The 27,182-nt window shown below is 43.7% G+C and overlaps 1 protein-coding gene across 1 annotated transcript in view; it reads left to right on the top strand.

The window, feature by feature from the left end:
* Positions 1-26,252, top strand: part of LOC121864275 (ras-like protein family member 10B) — a 54,559-nt gene extending 28,307 nt beyond the window's left edge. Inside the window, exons 2-5 of the mRNA XM_042363361.1 lie at positions 21,636-21,868; positions 23,202-23,328; positions 24,020-24,153; positions 24,666-26,252. Of these exons, the coding sequence (XP_042219295.1) occupies positions 21,636-21,868; positions 23,202-23,328; positions 24,020-24,153; positions 24,666-24,965 (794 nt within the window). The 3' untranslated portion in view covers positions 24,966-26,252. The remainder of the gene's footprint in view (positions 1-21,635; positions 21,869-23,201; positions 23,329-24,019; positions 24,154-24,665) is intronic.
* Positions 26,253-27,182: the final 930 nt, after the last annotated feature.

Raw genomic sequence — 27,182 nt, 5'->3', positions numbered from 1 at the left:
AGGAGGAAGAAGACGAAGAGGAGGAGGAAGAAGATGAAGAGAGGAGGAGGAGAAGAGGAGGAGGAGGAGGAGGATAGTCGCCATCAGTACATATATTTTGAGCGGAAATAGAGCGACAAAAATACGAAGAAATATGATGATTCATCCTGTTTTATGAGCCTCTTCTTCCTCTTCCTCCTCCTCCTCCTCCTGGATCACAAATAGAAGAGGAAACTCCAATCTTCTTCTCCTACACACACACACACACACACACACACACACACACACACACACACACACACACACACACACACACACACAGGCTTATGGTATAGTTTCATTTCATTATTTCCCTACGTAATTTCCCTCAGCTTTTTACATCAACATCCCAACATATATAATTCCCATTTCCCAGCGATTAGTCGACCTACATTGGTTAATTGTGATTCAATTTATATTCCAATTACAATATTTATCCAGTATAAAAAATGATTCTTACAATACACACACACACACACACACACACACACACACACACACACACACATTATTCCATTACGGGCAACAAGGACATAATGGCTCCCGGGGTGTAATCTAAACCTCATAAATAAATAAAAATGTGAACAAATTCTTAAAAAAAAATCACTAAATAGCTGCTTTAAGACCTCGTGTTTATCGATAACCAATACTCTCTTTCTCTCTCTCTCTCTTTTTCTTCAGTCTTACTCTATTTCTGTTCTCCCTCTGTCCTCTCTTTCTCTCCTTCCCTCTCACTCTCCCTCCTTCTCATTCTCCCACCACTCTCTTTCTTCCTTCTCACCCTCCCTCCCTTTCTCTCTCTCCCACTCTTCTTCCCTCTCTCTCCCTTCTTCCACCAACCCTCTCTTTCCCTTCAATCCACTCTCTCTCCCTTCCATCCACTCTCCTCCACCCCACCCACCCCACCCACCCCCACCCACAACGCCCACTAGCCAATGCAAATTTTCTAAACTACTCAGTGGGCGGTAAGTGTTATGTCTCCCCGTTAAAAAGCAATACCCTTTACCAAATGACACACGTCTAGACTGGCACAGCAGACGTTCACTCACGAGGTAACACATCACTAGTCTCAATGGTTACACGTGAGAAAGATAAATAAGATAATATGTCAATAAACAGTAAAAATATATAATAAAAATAAGGGAATAAGTTAAAAATATGATAATAATAGATAAGTTAAGGAAAATAAATGATAAATAAATAAACTAAACCACACACACACACACACACACACACACACACATACATACATACATTACAAGCCAAGGAATATGAGAGGTTTGCACAACATATCGTCACAAGAAAATGCATTAGCCCAGCCAAGAGGTTCCTCCGAGATGGTCACCAAACATACTTTATGGAGGAGGAGGAGGAGAAGAGGAGGAGGAGAAGAGGAGGAGGAGAAGGGGGAGAACATCTATAGGAAAAAGGGAGAGAAATTATACCCCCGTCTACCTCCTTCCCCACCTACCTACTTCCTCCCCCTGCTCCCACCTGCCTCCCTCCCCCTGCTCCCACCTGTCTACCTTCCCTCTCCTCCCACCTGTCTCCCCTCCCTCACCTGTCTTCCGCCCCCTCAACCCCCCCCCGCCAGCCTCCCCTTACAAGGCCTCCCTAATAACACGGCACCACTTCCCTCGTAAAGCTCAACTCATTTCTAAGTCAATATAATTTACATAAGCTCTTCCTAGCCTCCCCTCTCCCACCGCCCCTACTGGCACCATCTGAGACACAGTAGAGGGGTGGGGTGGGAGTGGGGGCAGGAGGTGGGGTGGGGTGGGGTAGGGGCAGGGTGAGGCCAGGGGGGGGTGGGAGTAGAGGCAGGGTGGGAGGCCAGGAGGTGGGATGGGGCAGGATGGGGGTGGGATGGGGCAGGATGGGGGCGGGATGGGGGCAGGGGTCGGGTGGGGTGGGGGTTGGAGTGGGGTAGTGGTGGGGTGGGGTAGGATGGGGTTACATGCTACAATATCAATACCCACTAGATGAAAAGTACGAACTGGATCCCATATAGAGGAGTGACGGGGCGTTACACACACACACACACACACACACACACACACACACACACACACACACACACACACACACACACACACACACACACACACACACACACACACACACACACACACACACACACACACACACACTACTAAATCACTCTTGTCTTGATCTAAAATAGTTGTACCAAATGCCTCGCCGTTTGGGAAATCGAATCACATTACCGATAATGTGACATGGTCCCATAAACACAACGGTAAAACCTCTATTTAACAGACTTTGTGGAGAAGAAAGTCCGTTATAAACAGGATCCGTTAGATGTAAAACCCCATTATATAGAGGTTTCACTATATATATAAATTCCTCTAACATTCTCACGCCATCAATGTTAATATCTGTCTATTTTTTCACTTCAGGAATTAGGAATAAGTGTAGCAATTGCTATTTTATTCCCGGCATAATAAAAGTAGGAATAAATCTGGTGGTGGAGCTGATACATATATTTGGGTGTGAACATTTGTACTGCCAGTCTAGTGATGTTTATTTCACTTGTTGGAGCTGATAACAAGTGGTGTGGGTGTGTGTGTGGGTGTGGGTGTGGGTGTGTGTGGGTGTGCTAGCGTCTATCTGTCTGTCTGTGCCACCCATAGCTCCAAAACAGAAGCAATTAGACCTCTATGACAACCAAGATTACAGAGCATATACCCAACCAAACCCAACCCAACCAAACCCAACCAAACCTTCCCTTTACAAATCATAACAAACATGCACAGGTAATAATGAGCCAAAAGATCCCATTGTGTACCTGAAGTGACTAATACCGTGTTCTCTCTCTCTCTCTCTCTCTCTCTCTCTCTCTCTCTCTTTCTCTCTCTCTCTCTCTCCTGCAGGTGCTATGGTGAAGGTGGATGACAGGGGGGTCGGCGGAGGTGATGGTGTGCGTGTTCTTCACCCGGGCAGGCCAACACCCTCCTCTCCTCCTCCCCTCAATACCACCAGGTGAGTCACGGCGCAGGTATTGTTGTGTTGTGGGGGTGATAGTAGTGGTGGCGATGGTGTGTGGTGGTAATGGTGGTAATGGTGGTAGTGGTGGTAGTGGTGTGTGATGGTAGTAACGCTAATATGTGGTAGGTATATGGTAGTAGTGGTGGTGGTGATGGTGGTAATAGTGACGACGACAATGGTGTAAGGGGGGGGGCAGGAGGAAGAAGCAGGGGCAGGAGGAAGGAAAGGGACAGGAGTATAGACTCAATCGGGGTCGCGCGGTCCTTGGCAGCGCGGCGGTGACCTCGTAATCCAGGGAGGCTCAGCTAAGGAAATTGAGTCGGCTTACACTATGTACAGCCAGGCCACCCCCACCCCCCCCTCCCACCCCACAGCCCTACCCCCACCGCCCACCACCACTTGATTACCTCGTACTCAGGGGCCTTCACTACTGGGCCCTCTACTACTCTGAACCTCTTGAGTACGATGATATTTTCTCAGTACAATGCCCGTGTGTTTGGAGTCGCATCAGTGTACTCGAGGGGTCATACTAATTCATCGTACTCAAGGGGTTTAAGTCGTCGTACTCAAGTGGTTTAGCTCATAATACAGACAGACAGACATTTAAAATATCATCATCATCATCATCATCATCATCATCATCATCATCAGTCCTGAGAGATAAAGTCATTCGTCTCTCCACCTTAATGACCTTTAAATTATCTACACCTACGTCACGAGTTAAAGACCATCTCCCCAAACTAGGTCATTTAAATTACCTTTGACCCGCGAGAGAAGGTTAAAAGCCTCTTCCTCAAGACCTTTTAAAAAAATTACCTTGCCATCATGAGTGTAATTACCCCCCCCCCCCCCCCCCCCCCCAACACACACCTCCCTCACCCCCCACACACCTCCCCTCCCCCCCTCACACACCTCTCCCCTCACCCCCCCCCCACACACACCATCCCACCACCCACCACCTTCTCCCTCTCTCCTCCCCCTTACAATGCCTGCTCTACGTCCACTCCCCAGGAGACCCACAAAACCACGGTAAAATATTAACCTGACCTTTAAGAGCCTTACCTGGGGACGAGGCACACCTCCAGAGGGAACACCGCGATCATGTTTCTTCTCTCTTCCTTCCCCCTCCTCTTCATTCTTCTCCTCCCTTCTTACCTCCCCCTCCTTTTCCTACGTCTCCTACCTCCTCCTCTAGCCTTACCACTCCTCTCCTGACGGTGCTGTGATGGAGCGCCACCATAATGATTTACAGCTATCATAATGTGGCACCTGTTTTGGAGGTATTTTAATGGTGCGAGAGACTGCCACCACCACCACCCACCTACACCCTGCCACCACCCACACACCATCCACTTTCCCACCAACCTACCACCCCACCCCACACCTACCACCACCCACTGTCCAATCATCAGCTAGGGACCTTAAATCCCTGACCTTATACCAACACGACAAATTCCTACATTAGGTCGTCATCATCCCTAAACCCTGATGGATCTCTCCTCCTCTCTCCCTCACTCCCTCTCTCACCCCTTTCTCTCCCTCCTTTCCTCACTCCCTCTCTCTACTCCCTCTCCCTCGCTCCTCTCCCTCGCTCCTCCTCCTCCTCTCCCTCACTCCTCCCTCGCTCCTCTCCTCGCTCCTCTCTCACCTCCCTCCTTGCTCCTCTCTCACTCCTCCCCTCTCTCTCCTCCTCTCTCCTCCCTCTCCCCTCTCTCTCTCTCTCCCCTCTCCCCTCACTCCCTCCCTCTCCCTCGCTCCTCTCCCTCTCTCCTCTCTCCTCCTCCTCTCTCTCTCTCCTCTTCACTCCTTTCTCTCCTCCTCTCTCACTCCTTTGCTCCTTTCTCCCTCCTCCTCTCTCTCCCTTGCTCGCTCCTCTCCTCCTCCCTCTCCCTCGCTCCTTTCTCTCATTCCTCTCCCTAACTCCTTGTTCACTTCCAGGTTGCGTGGGTAAGCTCAATGTGTGTCTTTCCTGGACCGACCGACAAACCGACCGACCGGTGGTGTTTTGTCAATGCGGGGTTTTTTTTTATTTTTTACGGGTTTAATATAATGTCAATAATCAAATCTGTGTTATTCATATTTCGTTATCTGGGATGTGTGTGTGTGTGTGTGTGTGTGTGTGTGTGTGTGTGTGTGTGTGTATTCATTTGAAGGTTAGGTTAGGTTAGGTTAGGTTACGTTAGTCACTTGTTATAACCTTCTTGCATTAACCTGTTTGTTACTGGATGCAAATTTGTAGTTCAGGATGGTGACAGTATTACAAGTAAACAAACAAACAAACAAACAAACAAACAAACAAACAAACAAACAAACATATTTATTTTATCTCCAAGTTCATTTCCATCAACATAAAGAAACAAACACAACAAGAGCACAAAGACGCCACAAACAAACACAACAAGAACACAAAGAAGCCACAAACAAACACAACAAGAGCACAAAGACGCCACAAACAAACAGCCCATCCTCTCACAACCACAGAGCAGAAGAGACGCCACATAAAACACAACACTGAGGAAGTTAAACCAAGAAACTAAAACAACAACAGCGTGTACCCATCATCCACTCTCAACAGATCCCAAGATAGTTAAGATCCAAGATTCCCAAGATTCCAGACTTTCCCTCCCCCTCCACCCACCCACACACAGTCTTCCGGAATCACCAGCAATAATACCACTTGAGGCCGGGGTGTGGAGGAGGGGGAGGAAGAAGGGAGGAGGGAAGAGGAGGAGAGGGAAGGGAGAGGAGGAGTTTCTTTGTGTCAATGTTTCCCTCTTTTGTTTATCTTCAACTCTGCACCACCACCACCATCAATCTTCACCATCATCTCGTTCATCCTCCTCCTCCTCTCTTCTCCCCACTCCTCTCCCAGCTATGATTTTAAAACCTCTCTCTCTCTCTCTCTCTCTCTCTCTCTCTCTCTCTCTCACACACTTTAAAAGAACAACAACATACCCACGTTCTATCATCATCACATCAAGGTCAGGGGTCACAGGTCAAGGGGTCACAGGTCAAAGGTCACTAATATAATACTCAATACAGGATTAAGCTCTTCTCAGATGACCTCCGCTCTTCTCTGAATGACTATATAACTATTTGGGCGTCTGGTCGTATAGAGGCTATAGTGTATATCTTTTCATATGGTTTGATCTTAATAGACAATTTTAATTTAAAAATCCTGAATTTAGATGCGTATTATTGTATGTTATTAGTGTGTGTAGTGATCATCATCTCCGGAACTTGAGGTGTTCACCCCCTAACGAGATATCAGGATGGTTTCGGGGTCCGTCAAATATTGATCTTGTCACGGATATCGGGTCGGTGGGAAGTTTGCTGTTGACGGCAATATTGGAATCACACACACACACACACTCCCTAAATGAACATACACCGCTCAATATAACCTCTCTCGTACTTGGGATATAAGAGGCTCCCCCTCTCTCTCTCTCTCTCTCTCTCTCTCTCTCTCTCTCTCTCTCTCTCTCTCAGGGCTTCCAGCGACCAGAAAAACAGCCTGACTCCGAACCAAAGCCTCAACAGACTATACAACACATGAATGCCAGGCCAAGCGATCTGCAAGAATCCGAGACTCTCTGTTGATGGAAAATAAATCGCTAGGTAGATATTTCTGTTTTATCTCAACGCTGTAAAATAAGTCACTGGCCCCATGTTGTCCTATTAACCCCGACCACTACCTCCATGTTGTCCTATTAACCCGGCCGCTGGAAAATACGTCACTACCCTCTTTTATGAATTACACGGACGCGAATATCCTATATATATATATATATTTATAGTCCACCAACCAAAACAAAACAGACGCCATATATATATGTAAACTTTTTATCTATTAATTTATCTAGTTATTGAGTTATTTAGTTATTTTATTTTTTTTATACAATTCGCTTCGGTTGACAGGCAGAGGACAGTGTTAAAAATGGTCGTATCATTGTCCCATTTCGTTTTGGTTATTACCCCTGGATAGTGATTATTTTAACCCCTTTGAGTTCTGAGGGGTTAAATCATAGTCAGCAAAGGGGGATTAAAGGTTTTAGATTCCCCCCAAGGCTTTCACCACAAGTTATCCACTCCTTTGTCTAGTCCCTCTTTATTCCCTCTGTCTTTATGCACCTTATTCTTCTCTTAACTCTTAATTTCGCTCGTAATTTATTTTCTTTCCCCACCCGTTCATCACGGTCTGAAAATTTTAGCAGTGTATCGTGTGAGGTCCTTCTCAAGCCCCCCTCACACACACACACACAGACGTAAATATTAATAATTAAACACGATACCAGGCGAGATGAGGCCCTTAGACTAGCCATTATTTTCTTATAACCCTTCCAACGATGCCCTTCCTCCTTCCCCTCCTTCCTTCCTCTCTCTCTCTTTCTCTCCCATCCCCTATCTCCTTCACTTTCTCCCTGTCCTTCACCACCTTCTCCTTCTCTCTTCCTGCCTCCTTGCGTCTCTTCCTTTTTCTTCTCCTCCCTTCCTTCCTTCTTTCTCCTAGGCTGCCCCTCCTTTCCTCCCTCTCTAGTTTTCTTCCTTCCTCCTCCCTCCTTCCTTCTTCCTTCCTCCTCCCTCCCTCCCTCCTCCCTCCCTCCCTCCCTTCCTTCCTTCCTCCCTCCCTCCCTCCCCTCCTTCTTCCTCCTCCCTCCCTCCCTCCTTCCTTCCTTCCTCCCTCCCTCCCTCCTCCCTTCCTCCCTCCCTCCCTTCCTTCCATCCATCCTTCCTCCCTCCCCTCCTTCCTTCCTCCTCCCCTCCTCCTTCCTTCCTTCCTCCCTCCCCTCCTTCCTTCCTTCCTTCCTTCCCTCCTTCCCTCCCCTCCCTCCTTCCTTCCAACCCCCCTCCCTCTCCTCTCCTCCCACGGTCAAAACAGCTTCTCAACATCAAATACACTCTGAACCACGGAACAAAACCAAACGTTGTAATTAGCTCACCTTTTTAACCACCACACCTCGCCTGGTTCAACTGACGTGAGAGTGTAAACAAACTCTCAAATTTTTGACACGATTTTTTTTTTTTAGATAACATGTGACTTTAAAATCTATCATCCTTATGTTAATGAGAATCCACCATCGTTTGATTTACAACAGGTGATGGATTTTTGTTGTGAAGTAATTGTCGCTGTTTTTTTTTGGTGTTTGTTTTAGTTTTACTGTTGTTTTAATGTAATATTTTATGCTGCTATATAGAGATGGTCGGACTTTACAACACACACACACACACACACATACTTCTCACTATTCACTCACTCTCTCCCACTGACACAATACACTCATAGTTTCTCTGTCTCACACATACCTCTCTCTCTCTCTCTCTCTCTCTCTCTCTCTCTCTCTCTCTCTCTCTCTCTCATAACTTCCTCAAGGAGATACAACAAACTTCACCACACGCTACAGAAGAGGAGCTGTAGATCTACGCCCTGTAACTGAGACGAGAAGATTCCTGCGTTTAAGTTTAATGAGATGCAAAGTGGCGTATAACCTCCCCCATTAATGCTAATTTGGGGAAGGGAGGGGGGGGGTGAAAGGGGCTAGTTTATCGTGTAAAGGAGAGGAGAGGTTAGGTTAGGCTAGGTTAGGTTAGGTTAGGTTAGGTTAGGTTAGGTTAGGTTAGGTTAGGCTAGGTTAGGCTAGGTTAGGTTTAAGTTGAGGTTTGGGTTGGGTTAGAAAGAAAGAGATAAAGAGAGACAGAAGAAAGAAAGAAAAGAGAGAAAATGAAAGAAAAAAGTGAAGGAGAAAGAAAAGAGAGAGAGAGAGAGAGAGAATCACAGCTAGGAAGAATGATTATAAATAACAAACAACGGGAGGTAACAAAGCCTCTCCACTACACCCAACACTGTACTTGAGGACCTTTTGAAACGCCAGGGACACAATATACAGCGGTACACTTACTGTACACATTCTTCACTAAGTCGTTTACGTAATGCAGGTGTGTGGGGGGAGGGCGTGGGGTGTGGGGGAGGTGTGGGGGAAAGTGTGGGGGAGGGTGTAGGGGAAGAGGTGTGGGGGAGGGGTGTGGGGAGGGTGTGGGGGAGGTGTAGGGGTGTGGGGGAGGGTGTGGCAGGGGTGTGGGGAGGGTGTGAGTGTGGGGGAGGTGTAGGGTGTGGGGAGGGGTGGGGGTGTGGGGAGGGTGTAGGGGGTGTGGGGAGGTGGGGGGGTGTAGGGGTGTGGGGGAGGCATTGGGGGTGTAGGGGAGGTGTGGGGAGGGCATGAGGGTGTAGGGAGGGCGTGGGGGTGTGGGGCGGGGGAGGTGGGGGTGTGGGGCGGGGAGGTAGGTGTGTGGGAGGTAGGTGTGTGGGGAAGGTGTGGGGTGTGTGGGGGGTGTGGGGGGAGGTAGGTGTGTGTGGGGGAGGTAGGTGTGTGGGGGGAGGTACTTGGTGTGTGGGGGAGGTAGGTGTGTGGGGGAGGTAGGTGTGTTGGGAGGTAGGTGTGTGGGGGAGGTAGGTGTGTGGGGGAGGTAGGTGTGTGGGGGAGGTAGGTGTGTGGGGAGGTAGGTGTGTGGGGAGGAGTAGGTGTGTGGGGGAGGTAGGTGTGTGGGGGAGTAGGTGTGTGTGGGGGAGGTAGGTGTGTGGGGGAGGTAGGTGTGTGGGGGAGGGTAGGTGTGTGGGGGAGGTAGGTGTGTGGGGGAGGTAGGTGTGTGGGTGTGGGGGAGGTTGGGTGTGGGGAGGTAGGTGTGTGGGGAGGTAGGTGTGGGGAGGTAGGTGTGTGTGTGTGCAAGGGGGAAAAAAGAGTGGGTGTGTGAGGAAGGAGAGGAAGGTGTAGGTGTGTGTGCGCGGGGGAATAGAGCCGTGAGCGTGAATACAATACAGTGTAGGTGTCACGTCCTTCGGCTTGGCTTCACCCACTCATTCACGTAGTCGCTGTAAAACAAATCAAAACCATCACTAGCATTCAATCGGCTCGTGTACCCAGACGCAAAAAAAAAACGGCGACGACAACAAGTAAACACGACATGTCCTCTTAATATATAAACCACTACAGAACAGAAGCTATATAATAAATGATATAGATCGTATATCATCTTATCATATAGCCACCGTACACCCCAGCCCAGACACCGTACACCCCAGCCCAGCCACCGTACACCCCAGCCCAGCCACCGTACACCTCAGTCCACCCACAAGGTCTGTGTCCTCTAGAGCTTCACACGGTCAACACCACCTGCTGGGGATGATGAATCTCTTTGGCTTGTTTGGTTAAATTTGGCTAAAAACATAAACAACGCCCCCCCCACCCCCCCTTTGTGGAGCATAACTGTTTGTTTCTGTACGATACCGAGTGTTTTGCTGGTAAGGGGATAATACACACACACACACACAGACACACACACACACACACACAGTCACTCACACGTCATCACTCCCCCGCCGCCTACAATGAACTGCGTCACTGGTCACATAGTCGGTACACCCCGCGCTCATTGGTCAACGTTTATGTCGTCACTCCACAGCTGAAGCCAACTCCGATTTCTATTGGCGGACACGACGTTCTAACGGTAGCGCATGCGCCCTCTGATTAGCTGCCCTTCGTTATATCCTCCCCCTGAATTTTCAAAACACCTCTACTGGAATGAGATACAAACAGTCGCTTAGTGAGTGTGATACGGTAGACGTGTGGCAGTGTGGTGGAAATATACAGGCATAAACACACACACAAGTAAACACCGCGGGAAGAACTGGATCATTCTGTCACCACAACTCCTAGGCTGAAGTAACACGAGCTAAGGTGTATAATATAGCGTGAGTATATACCTGGAGGTGTATAATATAGCGTGAGGATATACCTGGAGGTGTATAATATAGCGTGAGGATATACCTGGAGGTGTATAATATAGCGTGAGGATATACCTGGAGGTGTATAATATAGCGTGAGGATATACCTGGAGGTGTATAATATAGCGTGAGTATTATATACCTGGAGGTGTATAATATGGCGTGAGTATTATATACGCAGGTGTATAATATAGCGTGGTATATACCTGGAGGTGTATAATATAGCGTGAGTATATACCTGGAGGTGTATAATATAGCGTGAGGTATATACCTGGAGATTGTATAATATAGCGTGGTATATACCTGGAGGTGTATAATAATATGGCGTGAGTATATACCTGGAGGTGTATATTATAGCGTGAGTATACCTGGAGATGTATATTATGGCGTGAGTATTATATACCTGGAGGTGTATAATATAGCGTGAGTATATATACCTGGAGGTGTATAATATAGCGTGAGGATATACCTGGAGGTGTATAATATAGCGTGAGGATATACCTGGAGGTGTATAATATAGCGTGAGGATATACCTGGAGGTGTATAATATAGCGTGAGGATATACCTGGAGGTGTATAATATAGCGTGAGTATATACCTGGAGGTGTATAATATAGCGTGAGTATATACCTGGAGGTGTATAATATAGCGTGAGGATATACCTGGAGGTGTATAATATAGCGTGAGTATATACCTGGAGGTGTATAATATGGCGTGAGGATATACCTGGAGGTGCTATAATATAGCGTGGTATATACCTGGAGGTGCGCATATGGCGTGATGTATACCGCAGGTGTATAATATAGCGTGAGTATACCTGGAGGTGTATAATATAGCGTAGTATATACCTGGAGGTGTATAATATAGCGTAGTATATACCTGGAGTGTATAATATAAGTAATTATATACCTGGAGGTGTATAATGCAAGCGTGAGTATATACCTGGAGGTGTATAATATAGCGTGAGGATATACCTGGAGGTGTATAATATAGCGTGAGTATATACCTGGAGGTGTATAATATAGCGTGAGTATATACCTGGAGGTGTATAATATAGCGTGAGTATATACCTGGAGGTGTATAATATAGCGTGAGTATATACCTGGAGGTGTATAATATAGTGTGAGTATATACCTGGAGGTGTATAATATAGCGTGAGTATATACCTGGAGGTGTATAATATAGCGTGAGGATATACCTGGAGGTGTATAATATAGCGTGAGTATATACCTGGAGGTGTATAATATAGCGTGAGTATATACCTGGAGGTGTATAATATAGCGTGAGTATATACCTGGAGGTGTATAATATAGCGTGAGTATATACCTGGAGGTGTATAATATAGTGTGAGTATATACCTGGAGGTGTATAATATAGCGTGAGGATATACCTGGAGACCAAAGATAATAAGTGTGTGTTGTAGTGATGGTGAGATGATAGTGGTGTGGATATCGTGTTACCGTATATGGACAGCGTGTGGGTATGTGGTGGTAGTGTGGGTATGTGGTGGTAGTGTGGGTATGTGGTGATAGTATGGGGTTGTGGGTGTTGTAGTATGAGTGTGTGGTGGTGATGGTATGTGGTGGTGGTAGTATAGGTGTGTGGGTATGTGGTGGTGGTAGTATAGGTGTGTGGTGTGGTGGTGGTGAGTATGGGTGTGTGGGTATGTGGTGGTGGTAGTATGGGTGTGTGGGTGTGGTGGTGGTGGTATAGGTGTGTGGGTATGTGGTGGTGGTAGGGTGGGGTATGTGTGGTGGTAGTGGTGTGGGTATGTGGTGGTGGTAGTATAGTGGGTATGTGGTGGTGGTGGTGATGGTATGTGGTGGTGGTAGTATAGGTGTGTGTGGTGTTAGTGTGGGTATGTGGTGGAGGTAGTAGTGTATGTGGTGGTGATAGTATGGGTATGTGGTGGTGGTAGTAGTAGTGTCTTGTAGTGTTTGTGTGTGGTGTCTCATGTACAATATATAATCTTACACCCAAAATCCCACTACAGTAAGATACACAAACGACACACCACCAGCAGGATGTAGTCAAGACAACAGTAAATACATATCAAGATTTTCCCCACGAGTGAGAGTTTTGAAATGGATTCGGGGGCGGGATATGATGTGGCGATTCATAATGGAGTAACTCGAACGAGAGGAAATCCGGACAGATGAAGCTTCGTATGACATTCTGAGGACGAGAAAGAGACAGACAGACAGACAGACAGAGCAAGGCTGACAGTTGACTCGTTTAGGTTAGGTTACGTTAAAGTCAGGTTAGGATAAGAAAAATATACTTCGATGAATGAAAAAAAAAATTACGTGGTTCACTAAAGTTCAAAAATAGATTAAGCTGATGATGGTAATTAGACCCTACAACTGTCTAGTCAGAGCATATACAATCATCATTCATACATGGATCATAAATTCTTCATCATGTACACACAACTATTATCACATAGCCTGGAAAAACGATTAAATACGATATAAATAAAGAAGAAAAACAAGAATACAAGAGAGAGAAACGGACAGATAAACGAGAAACACAAATATCGAAGAAGAGGGTGACCTGGTCTGGACAGTGTGAGCGAGAGTCAGGTCAGGTCGGCAGTGGGTCAGGCAAGCATCGCACTGTGTACACGAGGCCACACACCCAACAAGATTGGTATGGGGGTAAGGGAGAGGGAGGGGGGGGAGACACGAGGCTACAGTAATACAACTCTCCCCCTCGTAACTGTCCTAGAGCTTTCCCACAGTAATGGCTTCGTGTCTCACCTTACCTGTGTACGCTACCATTGTGAGTCGGACATATTGTTGTGGTGTTAAAATATTGATTGTGGTGGTGGTGGTGTGGCGAATATCCTAGTAGGAGAGTGACGATGGTATTATGCTAATGCTGGTTGAACAAAGGCTTGGCTGAGATGACGGATATCGTGTGTGTGTGTGTGTGTGTGTACAAGTATATAAAGTAGTATAAGTATATAAAATGTGTTGTATATGTGTGTGTATGTATGATCGATCTCACACAAACCAATCACGTTTCTTGTCTATGTTCCCGTGATCTTCCTCAATCAATTATAGGCTGGACCATCACCACCACCGCCCACCACACCATTTGTTTGTTGACGCGACGTGTGTGTGTGTGTGTTAACCTTGCATCTCTTGTCAACACAGCCCGCGGCCACGCTCCAAAATTGTCAGGGACGGAAAAGATCCACTCAACAATGTTTCCCCAAGTGGATTTTTTTTTCTTTTAATAGTAAAATGTTTTATACGGTATATATCGGTGTGTGGGGGGGTGGGGGGGGGAGGTTGCATTATAGAGGCCCTGAAGATAAACCAGACACTGATATAAATTTACCTGTACCACTGTTAATAATGGATACCTGTATATTTACCTGTATTTTCACTGTGGTCGCTTCACAGGTAACATACAGTCAAACCTGCACTTAAAAAATCATATCTTCCTGCACACCTGAGATTATTAGGATTTAATTAAAAATCTCAGGTGAGGTTGTAATCATGTAAACCTTTACCTTAACCTCACAGGCAATGAACGTAATGGCAGAATAACATGACACGGCCGTCAGCTTTGAGATGCAATTACGGCATGTGTGTTGTAAGTGAGGCGTGATCTTTGTTTCATTAGCGCTGAGAGTGGCGTGGCGTGGCTGATGTTGTGAGTGCTTTATGTGGAGCCTCCTCACACACACACACACACACACACACACACACACACACACTGCTCCTCTTGTCTAATAGCATCAGTAATTCTGATCTACGGCGGGGAGGGGACTGTTAAACCTCGACTAACAAGCTTCCAGAGAGGGACGCCGTCAGAAATTAATCCGCCTCACTAGTTCTATCATCCCTTAATCTACCTCTCTAATCACTCGTTAATTACAAAGGGAAAGCTATTCTTCATAACACCTATCTACAGTATAAGGGTGAGAGTTCAGTCTCTTCACGGAGTAGCAACAACAGATAGTCTTAATTCGTCTCTGCACCCGGCACCTGAGAGAGACGAGGACCTACCTGATGGGGATTAGAGGGAGGGAGAGGGTGGTGGGGAGGACGTGTTGTGTGCCAAAAGGAGAACATGACAACGAAATTACAACATATCTCACCCATCTTGTTTCACCTAGACGGTACTTCACAGGTGGTGGTAAAACGTAAACACAGACACCAAGCTGACACCACAGACCTTACCAGCACTTGCACCAACCCTCTTAAGTCCTGTTATCGACGTCACCAACCAATATTGATATCAAGACAAAATCAACATACGTGCGATTAAATTTGACCGATTCATTGGTGTATTTACATGATATCCAACCATACAAGAGAGAGACAGCTGACCGGCCATAACCCTCACAAAGACTGACGAAGCATTTTGGTGTAATACAATACACAGTCACCTCATATACTTCACATTCACCAGTAACCCACATTTGAGGACCTACTCCCCTCCCTCTCCCACCACCCGAAGGATTGGATAAGATGGACCTTGGGTTTTAGCGTTCCTGACTAGGTTCCGACTGCTCTTTCTGCAGACTCGAGCAGAGACATGAAACCCGACTGGCAGCTTTTGTCTCTCCCACTCCCTCCCCCATCAAGAGAGGGGAGAGGGGAGGGGGGGGTCTGAGTGTCATTCCTCTCACACTAACTTCCTCGTACCCAGCTCAGTCCACCCCGAAATCACCGAAACCTTTTTGAAGCGGCAGACGCCCTATGTTAACAACCCTGATGCCATTGCTCAGCTCTTAAGACGATTCTGGTGAGTTACAGCGAGACTCTGAGGACAAAACTATACTGGAAGAAGTGTTTGTGTGAGACAGGGGACACCTTTTGTTATAGTGTGATATTGTCTCAAACTGTGGGGGAGACAACAAGTGGAGGACGAGATGCGAGGTTAAGAGTCCGTATGTTGCCTCTAACTGGTGCCAAACGATCGTACTTACTCAAGGGAGAATGCCATGTGCACTTTCATATTACTCGTGGGCGTTATTCTTGTGTGTGAGCTAAAGTCAACCAATTAGCAAGATAGACATTCATACATCTTGAGCTACGAGACATTCATCACACGACCCTCTTGAGAACCGGGAACTTGGGACAGTCATCAATACAAACACTCAGTTAGTACAAGCTGGGTCGATGTATTAATTAGTGATACTTGTTAGTATAAAACATGGCTTAATAAATAAATTTACCGGCCGAATGAACGCTAATCTAATCATCTATTCAAAAACATATTTGTTAGTCTTTAATGATAAATTCCGATTGTATTAACTACAAATGTTCCGTGTATCAACAAAATAAATTATTCAGATTAGAAAAACAATTATATTAAGAAATATCTATATGTTTACATTATTAATCTTGAACAATGGTTTATATCGATTATTCTCGTTGTAACGTATCTGTGTTAAGTTGTTAACCCCTTGTGTACGGGGTCCCCTCTCAGTTAAATAAAGTCGTCTGGTTTTGGCCAAATAAAATATTAAAAGTGGCATCCCTTAGAGAAGAGTTTAATGGAGAGTCTACTAACATCTATAAGTTCTACGGTCTTTCAGAACACAACATAAAGCCAATTCTATATTCAACAAAAACTTGAAAAATAAAGACAAGTATACAGTATACACACAAACATTTACGACAGATTTACTGTGATAGCCGTCATACTGGGAGGGGGAGAGAGAGAGAGAGAGACTCTGTCTGAAGGCAATAAATGCTTTATTGGTTTGTCCTTGTCGGTGTTGTTGACACTAACTTGCCACACCTGGTCGTGTTCCCGGTATCTCGTCCCGAATGTGTTGACATAAGCCAGGACAGCCATCTATCGGAACACTGGTGTGAAGGCAAATGACCTTGGCGTGGAGGAGTGTAAACATTCACACACAGTTGTCCCTTTACTTGTCAAGAAACTGGTGTATAAAAACAAAAATAGGTTTCAAGAAGCACTCATTTAATAATGGTAGGTTACCTCAAGTGGAAGTGATCCCCACAAGCCTGAGGGCCGGCGGATACAGACAATAGCCACTACTGTAAGTCTTCAATCCTTTATCTGTAAAGTTAGATAACCAATCACAGGTGGGTGGACTGTTGATGATGCCCCAAGCTCGAACCAACAACCCCAAGAAAGGAAACGAGTCCTATATCCACTAAGCCGCCACACCCCATCCTCAGCACTGAAAACATACACTCCTCTAATTAGCACTTAGGTGTCACAATCCAAAAATCAAAGGAATTATTACAAGGGTTACAAGACGATAATCAAACAGGTGACCAGGTAGTACAATGATGCACGTAAACTTGTTAAACATTGTTAGTGGAATAAAAAACTCACCCCCATCCTTTGTAATTAAGAAAATAATACGTTTTTTTCCCCTTCGTAGATGCCCATAACGATTTTCTTTTAATTTTAAAATATTAATCCCAAACATTTAAGACGAATTTTCGATATTTCAATGATATTCTTTAGTACTTTGTTTCAAATTTTAAACAGTACGACCACAGACACCAAAGTCACACATGGACGGCATCTTTATAAGCGAGTCTTCCTTCCTTGACGGTCGTTTTCTTTGACAGGCGCGTCCCCCCATAAAAGAGAAACGTTCTGTTATTGTAATCTTGACAAGCGTAAATAAACACCTTTTCTGACTCGCCCAGGACAGGAGTATTCTTGTTATAGTCATTATTTCTACGAGGAGCTTTAAGTCACACTGTCACTTTTAGTCTATATAAATTACAATTCAACTCTTTTCAACAAATTACTGATAAATATTGTAATTGAGATGAATTGTCGTCCCTTATAAGAGCGATTTATATTCACTAATTACCTAACTATTGTTCATGTACTCAAGAAAAAAAAATCCATATATTCAATATTATGATAAATTAATACTTACCAATATCGAATAAGCAAACTGAACTAAATAAATACCTAAAAAGACTGAACGACCGATTACAAATGAAAACCTTTATTTACACTAAAATCAAATCAAACATGAGTTACTACTACTACCGTGTGATACCAACCGTGTCCCACCACCTACCTACAGATGGGTGTCGGTTTCTTGTGATGTGGGAAAGCTGAACCGTGCCTGGATCCACGCCCACCTCACGCCCACGGCAACACCACACCCGAGATACCCTCCTCCTCAGGTTCGTAGCCTAATCATTTAACCACTTAATTATGTAAAAGAACTTATTTGTGTCTTTCTAAAGTTTGTGACGATATACTGTTATACCTCAAGTAAATATATCTCTTGATAGTTACAGTATACGAGAACATTTTACAAATACCTTTTTATTTTACATATGCCTCCATCCATCGCTTTTGTCAGAGGGTAACGGTAGTTGTGTGGTGCTTTCACGTGGCCGTCAAGCTATACGAAGTCTCTTGTGAAAATATCCTGTAGCGTAACTCCTCTTCATGCAGTTTGCCAAGTCATGATGTTTAATTTTTCACAATGACTCATATAATTCTTACCGGGTCACCTCCCAACTGATTGATATTCGTTACACTGCGCAGGTATCCTTAGTAGTACACCAATTTTTACTCGTCACTATAATCTTACGGTAAGACACAGACAGGCCCTTTTAGATTATCTACTTGTTACACAATAATGACAGCGTAAACCATAATTTCAATGATTACTTTATATAAAAAGCCTGTACCTGAAATGCTTCGCCTCTCAATTCCTAGAAATACCAACGTTTCCTAAACTTTTATAAAAATGTCCCTCGAATTGTATTTAAAACTAATTATCCACGGTTAAATAGGCACCTGTGACCCTGCTGTTCACGGCGAAAAAAATTTATATGCAAATTTGCAGACCAGCTGTAAATATTAGGTAGTTAAATGGAGTAGAAACGTCGGTAACTTTTTAATTAAAGACACATGGGGGGTTAGAACAGACGAATTGTTAATCCTATTCACGGAACCTCACCCTTAACGAAGATTAAAAACATTTGAAGCAGGACGGAACAGTAACAGAAGCGCTAATAGGAAGACGATAAGTGCGACGTGATGCTACATTTCAAGGAATCTATAACTATGGGACTACTGCTAGCATACATAAAGAGATAATAGCCTAGCAAATGGATTAATACAGACTTCCATAACGTAAACTTTAGCGCAGGTTACATTTAAGATAACAAGATGAATTCGCTGACCTGCCATAATAGGTCAACAAGCACAACAAATTATAATACCACAAAAAGGTAACTGAACATCGTAACACTCACCTTCTGGTCGTCGTCAACTTTATTTCTTCATTATGATGTATCCTTACGCGTCTTGTGCACATAAATATTACCAATTTTCACTTTTGACGGTCCTCTGTTGAATGTAGTCACAAAAAAGCCCAGGAAATAAAACCTCGCTCACTGGCACTCCATTCTGACACTCGAACAATGTAAAATGGTTCCAATATTCCGCATTTGTAATTTATTTTTTGCTTCACATTTTGTCTAGATGTGATCATATACAGTAAAGGTATTCATATTAATATATATTTAAATATATTTATTTTAATATATAGTGTGGAAAGACAAAATATTACCAATAATAGTCTATTTAGAAAGAATATACTGCACCTACTGTTTGACATGGAGCATCGTCACTAACTAAATTCTATCGTTATTTTATTTCGCTTAAGCTACAGTTTCATTATGAACTTATTTCGCTTAGTTATTATACATTTAGTAATTTACCAAGCTAATATTTAGACCACATAATTATTTAGTGGGAGACTTACAGCAGTGAACTTTTACGAGTGGTATATATAAATCGTGATGTGCTCGATTTAGTAAAGACAATAATTCATGTTATCCCAGAATTTACAGTATATATTATCTACAGTAATATCCTGCCAACAAAAAGTTTATGCAGGAAGTCAGATTTTTTGGGGGGAATACTTTATATGATGACGGGAGGTTTCCTTGGACCACAGAACTAAACAGGTAGTTATCAGTTCCCAGATTGCTAGTTAAGCCATTTGTTTGTGCAGTAAGTTTACACCCAGCCGGAATAAATTTTAACGAATATTCCCTCTTGTATGTCTCTGTGTATGTCGCGGTATCCTGCTGGCTTTGTAGGAGTTTTACCGACAATAACATATTTAATAAAGTGGTTTACCTTCTGTTCCTACATCAATTTGAAATACAATCATTTATACTCCAGTTTCACAGTTTAACCAATGAAAAAAATACACTTTCTCAATTTTAAACTTAGTGTACATACCTCACTGTAGACATATTACGTGTGTGAATGTAATAATCAACTACGAATCGTTTTAATAGTCATTGTAAATAAAGATTAATGTAATTTACTGGCGTGCCATCAACTGTGTTAATTGTAACTAATTGTACTTTCGATAATGTAAATTATAGTTATAGTTCATATTAGAATTTATGATGAATAATTTATTCTGCAAAAATATGACTTTAACTTTAGTGTTTGTTCAGTGCATAAAGGAGTTCTGAAAATATGTGATCAAATTGACAAACTACTTAACCGACTCACAATTCTTTAGTTTTATCTTGTATAACTATTAGTACTTCATATTTACAGCGTTATGCTCTGAGTGATTTAAAAAACATATTCTACAGATTGAATTAATATGTTTATGCTGCATGTTACCGGGGTGTAAGCGCTGGGTTAACTACGGCTACGCTATTTTTCACGTCTGGGTCTGGCTACACAATGGATAGTCCTTGCACCTAAAACACTAAAACAAAATAACATAAACATTACACCGAGATACTATAGATTCCAAAATATACGTTCAAATTTGTTAGAGAATCCTCCTAACTCAGTCAATCCCTCAACACACGCCTTCTTCATCCCGCTAACCAACTCTCTAATTTCACCTCCCCTCTCCTGCCTTTCCACCCACACCCAACTTGTCAACTCTTTAAATATAGGTCACATCCTCACCTCTTAATACACAGTTAAATCATTCATCATCTTGCTTATCCGAACTATAATGAGTGTAGCTTGTTATATTGTTGATCCGAAGGTATGCCGCTAAACTGATATTTTTGATGTGTTGGTTTATGGATTTTGAGAGTCGAAAGTGTATATGTAGAGGCAGCGACAGAAAAAAGTGAGGAATCAAAAACTCTAGTAGATAAAAAGAGACAAAAGGTAGTCTATCCAAGTTTCAATGGACTTTTGGAACAACAATACGAGGCATTTCTTTTGTGTCTCTGATAACAACATACACGATATGAATGGATAAAGAGAAAGAGAACAGGAGTGTAACTTTTGTCTTTTGCTACTGGAAGACAAATTTTTACCCGTTATAAAAAGAATGGGCTCTCTAAATTTTTTAAATCTTTTTTTAGAATTTAAGTTTTTGAGTCAGTGGATCGTTAGGCCACTAAATATAAAACAAAAGACGAGTTAACAAAATTGTGGTTAAGGATGTATAATACTTTGGTAGGAGGATCGCGTTCCTTTCTCTTACTTGTGGGGGGCAAACATAAAACACGTAACAATAATGACCTGGTTAACGTATGAGTTATTTTTGGAATGAAGTAAGTCACAAGCTGTCTTTCACCAATATAAATATACCAACGATTTCACCTCACACATGATCCATCATCTAAGAATGTCATTATATCTATTCATTCATTGATGCCTTAGTTTCATACATCGAGTAAGTGTTAAATAGGGTAGGTTAGATATAGTTGTGGCAGTTACATAAAAGGATCACCACGCTGTTTCAATGCCTTGACTGATACTGCCAAGCGTTCGTGTATTGCAATGTCTTAATGGTGATAACAGTATACTCAGCGTTGTTAATATTTTTCAACGATCCATATAAGATATTTGTATTTCAGTGGTTGTGGTGAGCGGGTGGGACTCAGGCCCATGTGAGGGTTGCGGGGGCCAGAGGGGTGGAGGCGGCGCGGGGGGGTGCAGCTGCTGCCAAGGGGGACGCCGTGCCCCCTCCTCCTCCTCTGGGGAAGCCCCGCCACCCCTCAACGGTCACGTGCCACCGCCCCCACCGTCCCAGCTCGTCAAGGTGGTGGTGCTGGGCGCCGCTGGAGTGGGCAAGACCGCCATCATCAAGGTAAGTTCCCATGTACAGGTATTTCTCACGCCCTGTTTAACTCTGCCTCATAACCCTCTGTATTCTTTCATATCAACGCCATAAATATAATTTCTGAAGTATTAAATATTTTAATGAACAAACACTGACAATTACATTTCAGTTAATATAATACTCACGTGTACAAACATTGTACTGTATTCTCTTTTATTCGATGATTCCCTTTTATTAACAGCTATGAAAAATTATTCCCGGCAGACTGTCTGGTAGAGCACTGCCGATAAATAGTTCTGAGTGAAGGAACATTCATCACAGTAACAGAAAGACAAACTTTACTAGGAATAGGCAGTTCCAGGAACGGCCGCACTCTGACCCCTCATGAAAAATGTCTTCCCGGATGTTGGTCTGGATGATCTGCTCCATGGTGTCATGCACATCTTCCCTAGACTCCTATGCTGTTACCCACACAGGCTTTTAAAATTACAAATAGTCATATGGTGTAGAGAATACCAGTATAACAGATGACTCCAACTTCCCTATAATGGACCTCGTAGATTCACTGGTGTCTACGATAGCGAAGGTGTTATGTAGCAACAACATCGTAAGCACACTCACAAACTCCTGGATTTATTGGCCATGTTCTGCGTGTGTCGACTATTACCGGCACCTCAGTATTACTTGTGTCAAAAACCAACTTATTTCTCCGATAGTTACTTCAATAAATTTTCAATAATTATGTTCAGGTCAAGGATTAGAATGTATATGTATTATTTATATTAATTTCTGGTATTTATGAAACAATAATAATGATCATCGCACTCTTGTTATCCTTGTTAATGAGGCTACTCAACAATTTACAACAGCACTATCCCATCTGTTTAATGATCCTCGTAGCCTCCATGTTCATTCTATATGTTCACTTAATTGGGTATTAATCTCATCCTGTTTACTAAATTTTAACGGAATTGTTCAGTAAAATGTGAGACCGTACAAATAAACACTAGCCGCTCGATAAATTCTGTTTTATCTTACAAACCATTACCCCACGATTCTGTTAGGTAATTTACTTATCATCTGAGCTATGTATGAAAACACAGGAAGCAGTGGTAGAGTCGCAGTGCAATGTCGACGTCATTTAGGGTGTCAATTACCAGTCGTAGTTTGAAGGGACACAGACACGATTTGACATCAGTTTTACGTGGTTCTCCTCCGTGGTGGCGGGGGAGGCAGGACCCATGAATACAATTGACAGTAGAATACAGTTGACAGTAGAATGCAGTTGACAGTAGAATACAGTTGACAGTAGCTCAGGTAATCGTCAGGTTGCGTCTCTAGTCACTCGTTCTCCCTACAGCAATTCGTACACAACGAGTTCCCTGTGAGCCACGAGCCAACCAGGGCCCGCGTCAACCACTGGCCCTCAGTCCTCGTCAACGACCGGGTCTACCAGCTCTGTATAGCCGACCTCCCGCCCATCAGAGGTAAGAGACCAGCCCCGCCGCCCATCAGAGGTAAAAAACAAGCCCCGCCGCCCATCAGAGGTAAGAGGCCAGCCCCGCCGCCCATCAGAGGTAAAAGACAAGCCCCGCCGCCCATCAGAGGTAAGAGGCCAGCCCCGCCGCCCATCAGAGGTAAGAGACCAGCCTCGCCGCCCATCAGAGGTAAGAGACCCTTGAGTTAACTTTCCTAATGGACACAAACCTCAAGTCACTTTGCACACAATCTACACAGTGGCATCGCCTGCAAAAACGTCATCATATTGTTCGAGTCGCTGCTACTTACATTGTCCTTTCTTATTATCAGTAAATATTGGGTCACAAAGCACTGAAGACACATAACACTGAAAATTTGATGATCTATTAGTGTGAAGGAAATATAGAAATATAAGCAACTGTTTCCGAATAAGCTGCTTTTTAACATGACACATGAAGGATATTGTTAATGAGATTTATTCCATATAGTAGCATGATGCCAGGTTTTATTAGTGTCTGCCTTTAATAGTTCAATTAAATATAAGAATTAATTAAAAAGGATGAGAAAATATGTTTTTGAGCATTATTTTGTTATTATTTTATGTTAGGTATTGCATACGTTATTTACAGTGTTTTTATAGGGTGTAGGTGTGATGTGTATTGTGTAGACAGCGTATACTGACCATCCTCCCTCCTGCAGCCTTCCCTCAGAACTCCTTCACTGAGTGGGCGGACTACCGTTTCTACGGCCTTAGATCAGCCATGGCTTACATCTTCGTGTTCGATCTCACTTGCTACGAGTCCTTCACACACATCAAGGCTCTGAGGGACCAGGTCAGTCAATCCACAGCCACCAACTTAGTCATCTGTTTCAACACTCACGTAAACATGAAGCTATCTCTAATGTAAATCACAAATGTCTACCGGGTATATTATTTTCCACAAACCCGTAAAAACAGACGAAACTACAAATAATATTATGATACAGTGTTATTGAATGTTAAGATATATTATATACTGGTGTTACCTCGTGCATTTTTTTTATTCTAATCGGCTGTGATGATGGACGGGCAATACACACCGCTGGTACTTGTTCTTATATTAACTCTAACTTTTTTCTGATTGATTACCAAATATTGGGTGAGTCTATGGTAAAATTCACCGTAATTTACTGTTTTTTGTGGAATAATAATAACAGTTGCGATACAGTGGTAGTGTAACAGTTTTATTAGTAAATTAATTTATATATCATGATCCTGCAGCTCTTCTTTTTGTGTCATATACTTTATTCCACAACAGATCTGAGTTACTGTGTACTGCGGGTGTTAAGTGTGTTTTGGTTACAGGTGTACGAGTCCCGGGACATGCGTGAGGTGGGAGTAGTGGTGGTGGGGAACAAGCGGGACCTGGTGGGGGCGACGGATGGGAGAGACAAGCGGGAGATGCGCGACGTACCGGCCATCGTCCGCAAGCAGTGGAAGGCCGCCTACGTGGAGGTATCGGCCAAGTGCAACTGGCACGTGGTGACGGCGTTCAGGGAGCTCTTGCTGGCGGTGGAGGACGCCCATGCCCACACGCACGCCCGCCCTCATAACCTTCACGAACTCCATGAGGCGATCGAACACTCCAAATGTACTATATTGTGAGATACCGCGGAGTGCCCTAGGTGCATTATTTATACTATTATATTGAAGTTGAACTGAATAGTTAAGCAATATGTTAACAGTTAAATATGTTCAGAGAATATGATAAACTCCTCGACTTTCCTCCCGCCCCAACCACTGTTATATCATCCCCCGAAACGCACAAGTAGTCTCAGTGAAGGCGGTCAGCCGGTGTGCAGCGGTGTACACACAAGCGGCTCACTGCTGCACGACACGCTGCTGCTACTGCTGCTGCACACACACTCGTCGCTGCTTGTTCTACTCTCCAAGCTTCCGTTCAAGAGGCCGCTCTCCGTCACTATAGTACAGTACCACAAGAAACAGCTGCTAGTAATGCCAGATCTGTTGCCACATGTCAGTTTCTGTTATACAAAAGTGCTTCATCTGAATAACTCAGTTTCTCTCGGACTAGAGTTATTCATCTGACTTTTCTACTAATGGAGGCCAAGACTGTACAAAACTTGATGTGTAAGCCGATGACTCCTGCACCCCGGCTGCTGCCCGCCCCACACAACCTCCTCTCTGTGGGAACCCAAACTTGTGGAAAGGAATTCACAAATTTCCGAATTTTGATAAACTATCGCTCAAGTACACTGCTTACTACTTAGTTATTTATGAAAATAAGGACGGTATTAGTCAATAAATTTAAACAGCCCCGACAGGACAGTGTGTACAGTATAAACAAAAGCAGTGCTGTGTACGTGTGTCACGAGCAGAGTAGAGTGAACACGGGATTACAAAGTGATATATATTTACTCTTGCTCTTAGATAAACAGGGAAGTCACTCCCTTAAGACTCAGGATCACAACACAAAATTCTTGTCCTCGACACCAAAACCCAGCTGTCTACAGTACTGTAATTCTAATTAGCCATTCACAACAAAGGTCACACTCTCCATGTTACCTGGTGCCAAATTAGGTAGTGATGTAAACAATGTAAAGGCACGAACATCAAGGCAAGAATGACGACCTGATCTATGAACTATTAACGTGATACACATTTGTTACTGTCGGGGCCTTGAGAAAATTTTTGTTTAATAATTCAGAATTACTACTACAATGTAAACCAGCTAAGGTTGGCATTAACCTCATGTAATATGCAACGTGATCACCAGCATTCTTGTTCACTACCACCCAAACAGAACAAATGTGGATATAATTGGTAAATGTTTCGATTAGGAACTTGTCAAAAGTATATAATTAGTCCTAATGTACCGTAATGCAGCAGACAGATGTGAATACAATAGTTAATAAAGGATCTACTAGTGCAGTTTCAAGGTGTACTTATGTAATTACTGATTTACGATTGTATTTCTGCAAGACAACATTGTCCACTCCCCACAAGTAATAAGGCAACAACAGTTCTACAACGACAAATAATAAAAACAAAATTCTACTTCTGACTTACAGATATGAATATTGATAATCGTTTTATAGAACTAGTGATCATAGTGATGCAATAGCTGTTTCGTAGCACACATGTTTATGGTTATCCAAGTGAGTTATCTGGATGTAATGGTAATTATTCTTGATTCTCTCCACAACACTCATAGGACGCTACTACTGTTGTTTCATTGTAAAGCTCGTTACTGCAACAACCGATTACTTAGTTTCTTTTTATCATACAATTGCTTCCAAAACAATTTATTTCAGTGGCAATTGAAAGTCCAAGGGCTAGTGAGACAAATTTATCTGTATACCCGAGCTGGGGATCTTGTGCTCGCCAGATGACCAAGTAGTAACGGCGTCGTGTGAGGCGGGACGGGACTCGTCTGAGGGGGACACTACCCTGGTGACACAGTACACACCTCCTTACTCCACAAACACGAGAAATGACTTTACCAAAACATAATACATAAGAGATACGAATTACATAACTTCACGTAGATATCTTGAGCTCCTTAAGTTCTTCAAGAAATAAACAAATCTCTGGCTACCTACCGGGGTGAGTTAGGGAGGATTGCCGTTCACTGCTGCTGCCCTCCACATGGGGCCGAACCATCCACTATACCCGTCGTACTAAAGTTTCTGGGCTACTTGAGTCGCGGGAACCAAATCCATTAACTAAAATCAATTGCTTACTTACCAGACCAGGTCCATTAGCGTAACGTGGGCAGTAAGGGGGCGGCCGACTCGAAGCAATAGTTCAGTGACCTCAACCGTGCATAATTTCCAACCTTCATTTGATTTCCATTACTGC

Source organism: Homarus americanus, unplaced genomic scaffold, assembly GCF_018991925.1.
Source record: "Homarus americanus isolate GMGI-L3 unplaced genomic scaffold, GMGI_Hamer_2.0 scaffold26351, whole genome shotgun sequence".
In the NCBI taxonomy this organism is placed as follows: Eukaryota; Metazoa; Arthropoda; class Malacostraca; order Decapoda; family Nephropidae; genus Homarus; species Homarus americanus.
This window is presented reverse-complemented; position numbering and strand designations above follow the sequence as displayed.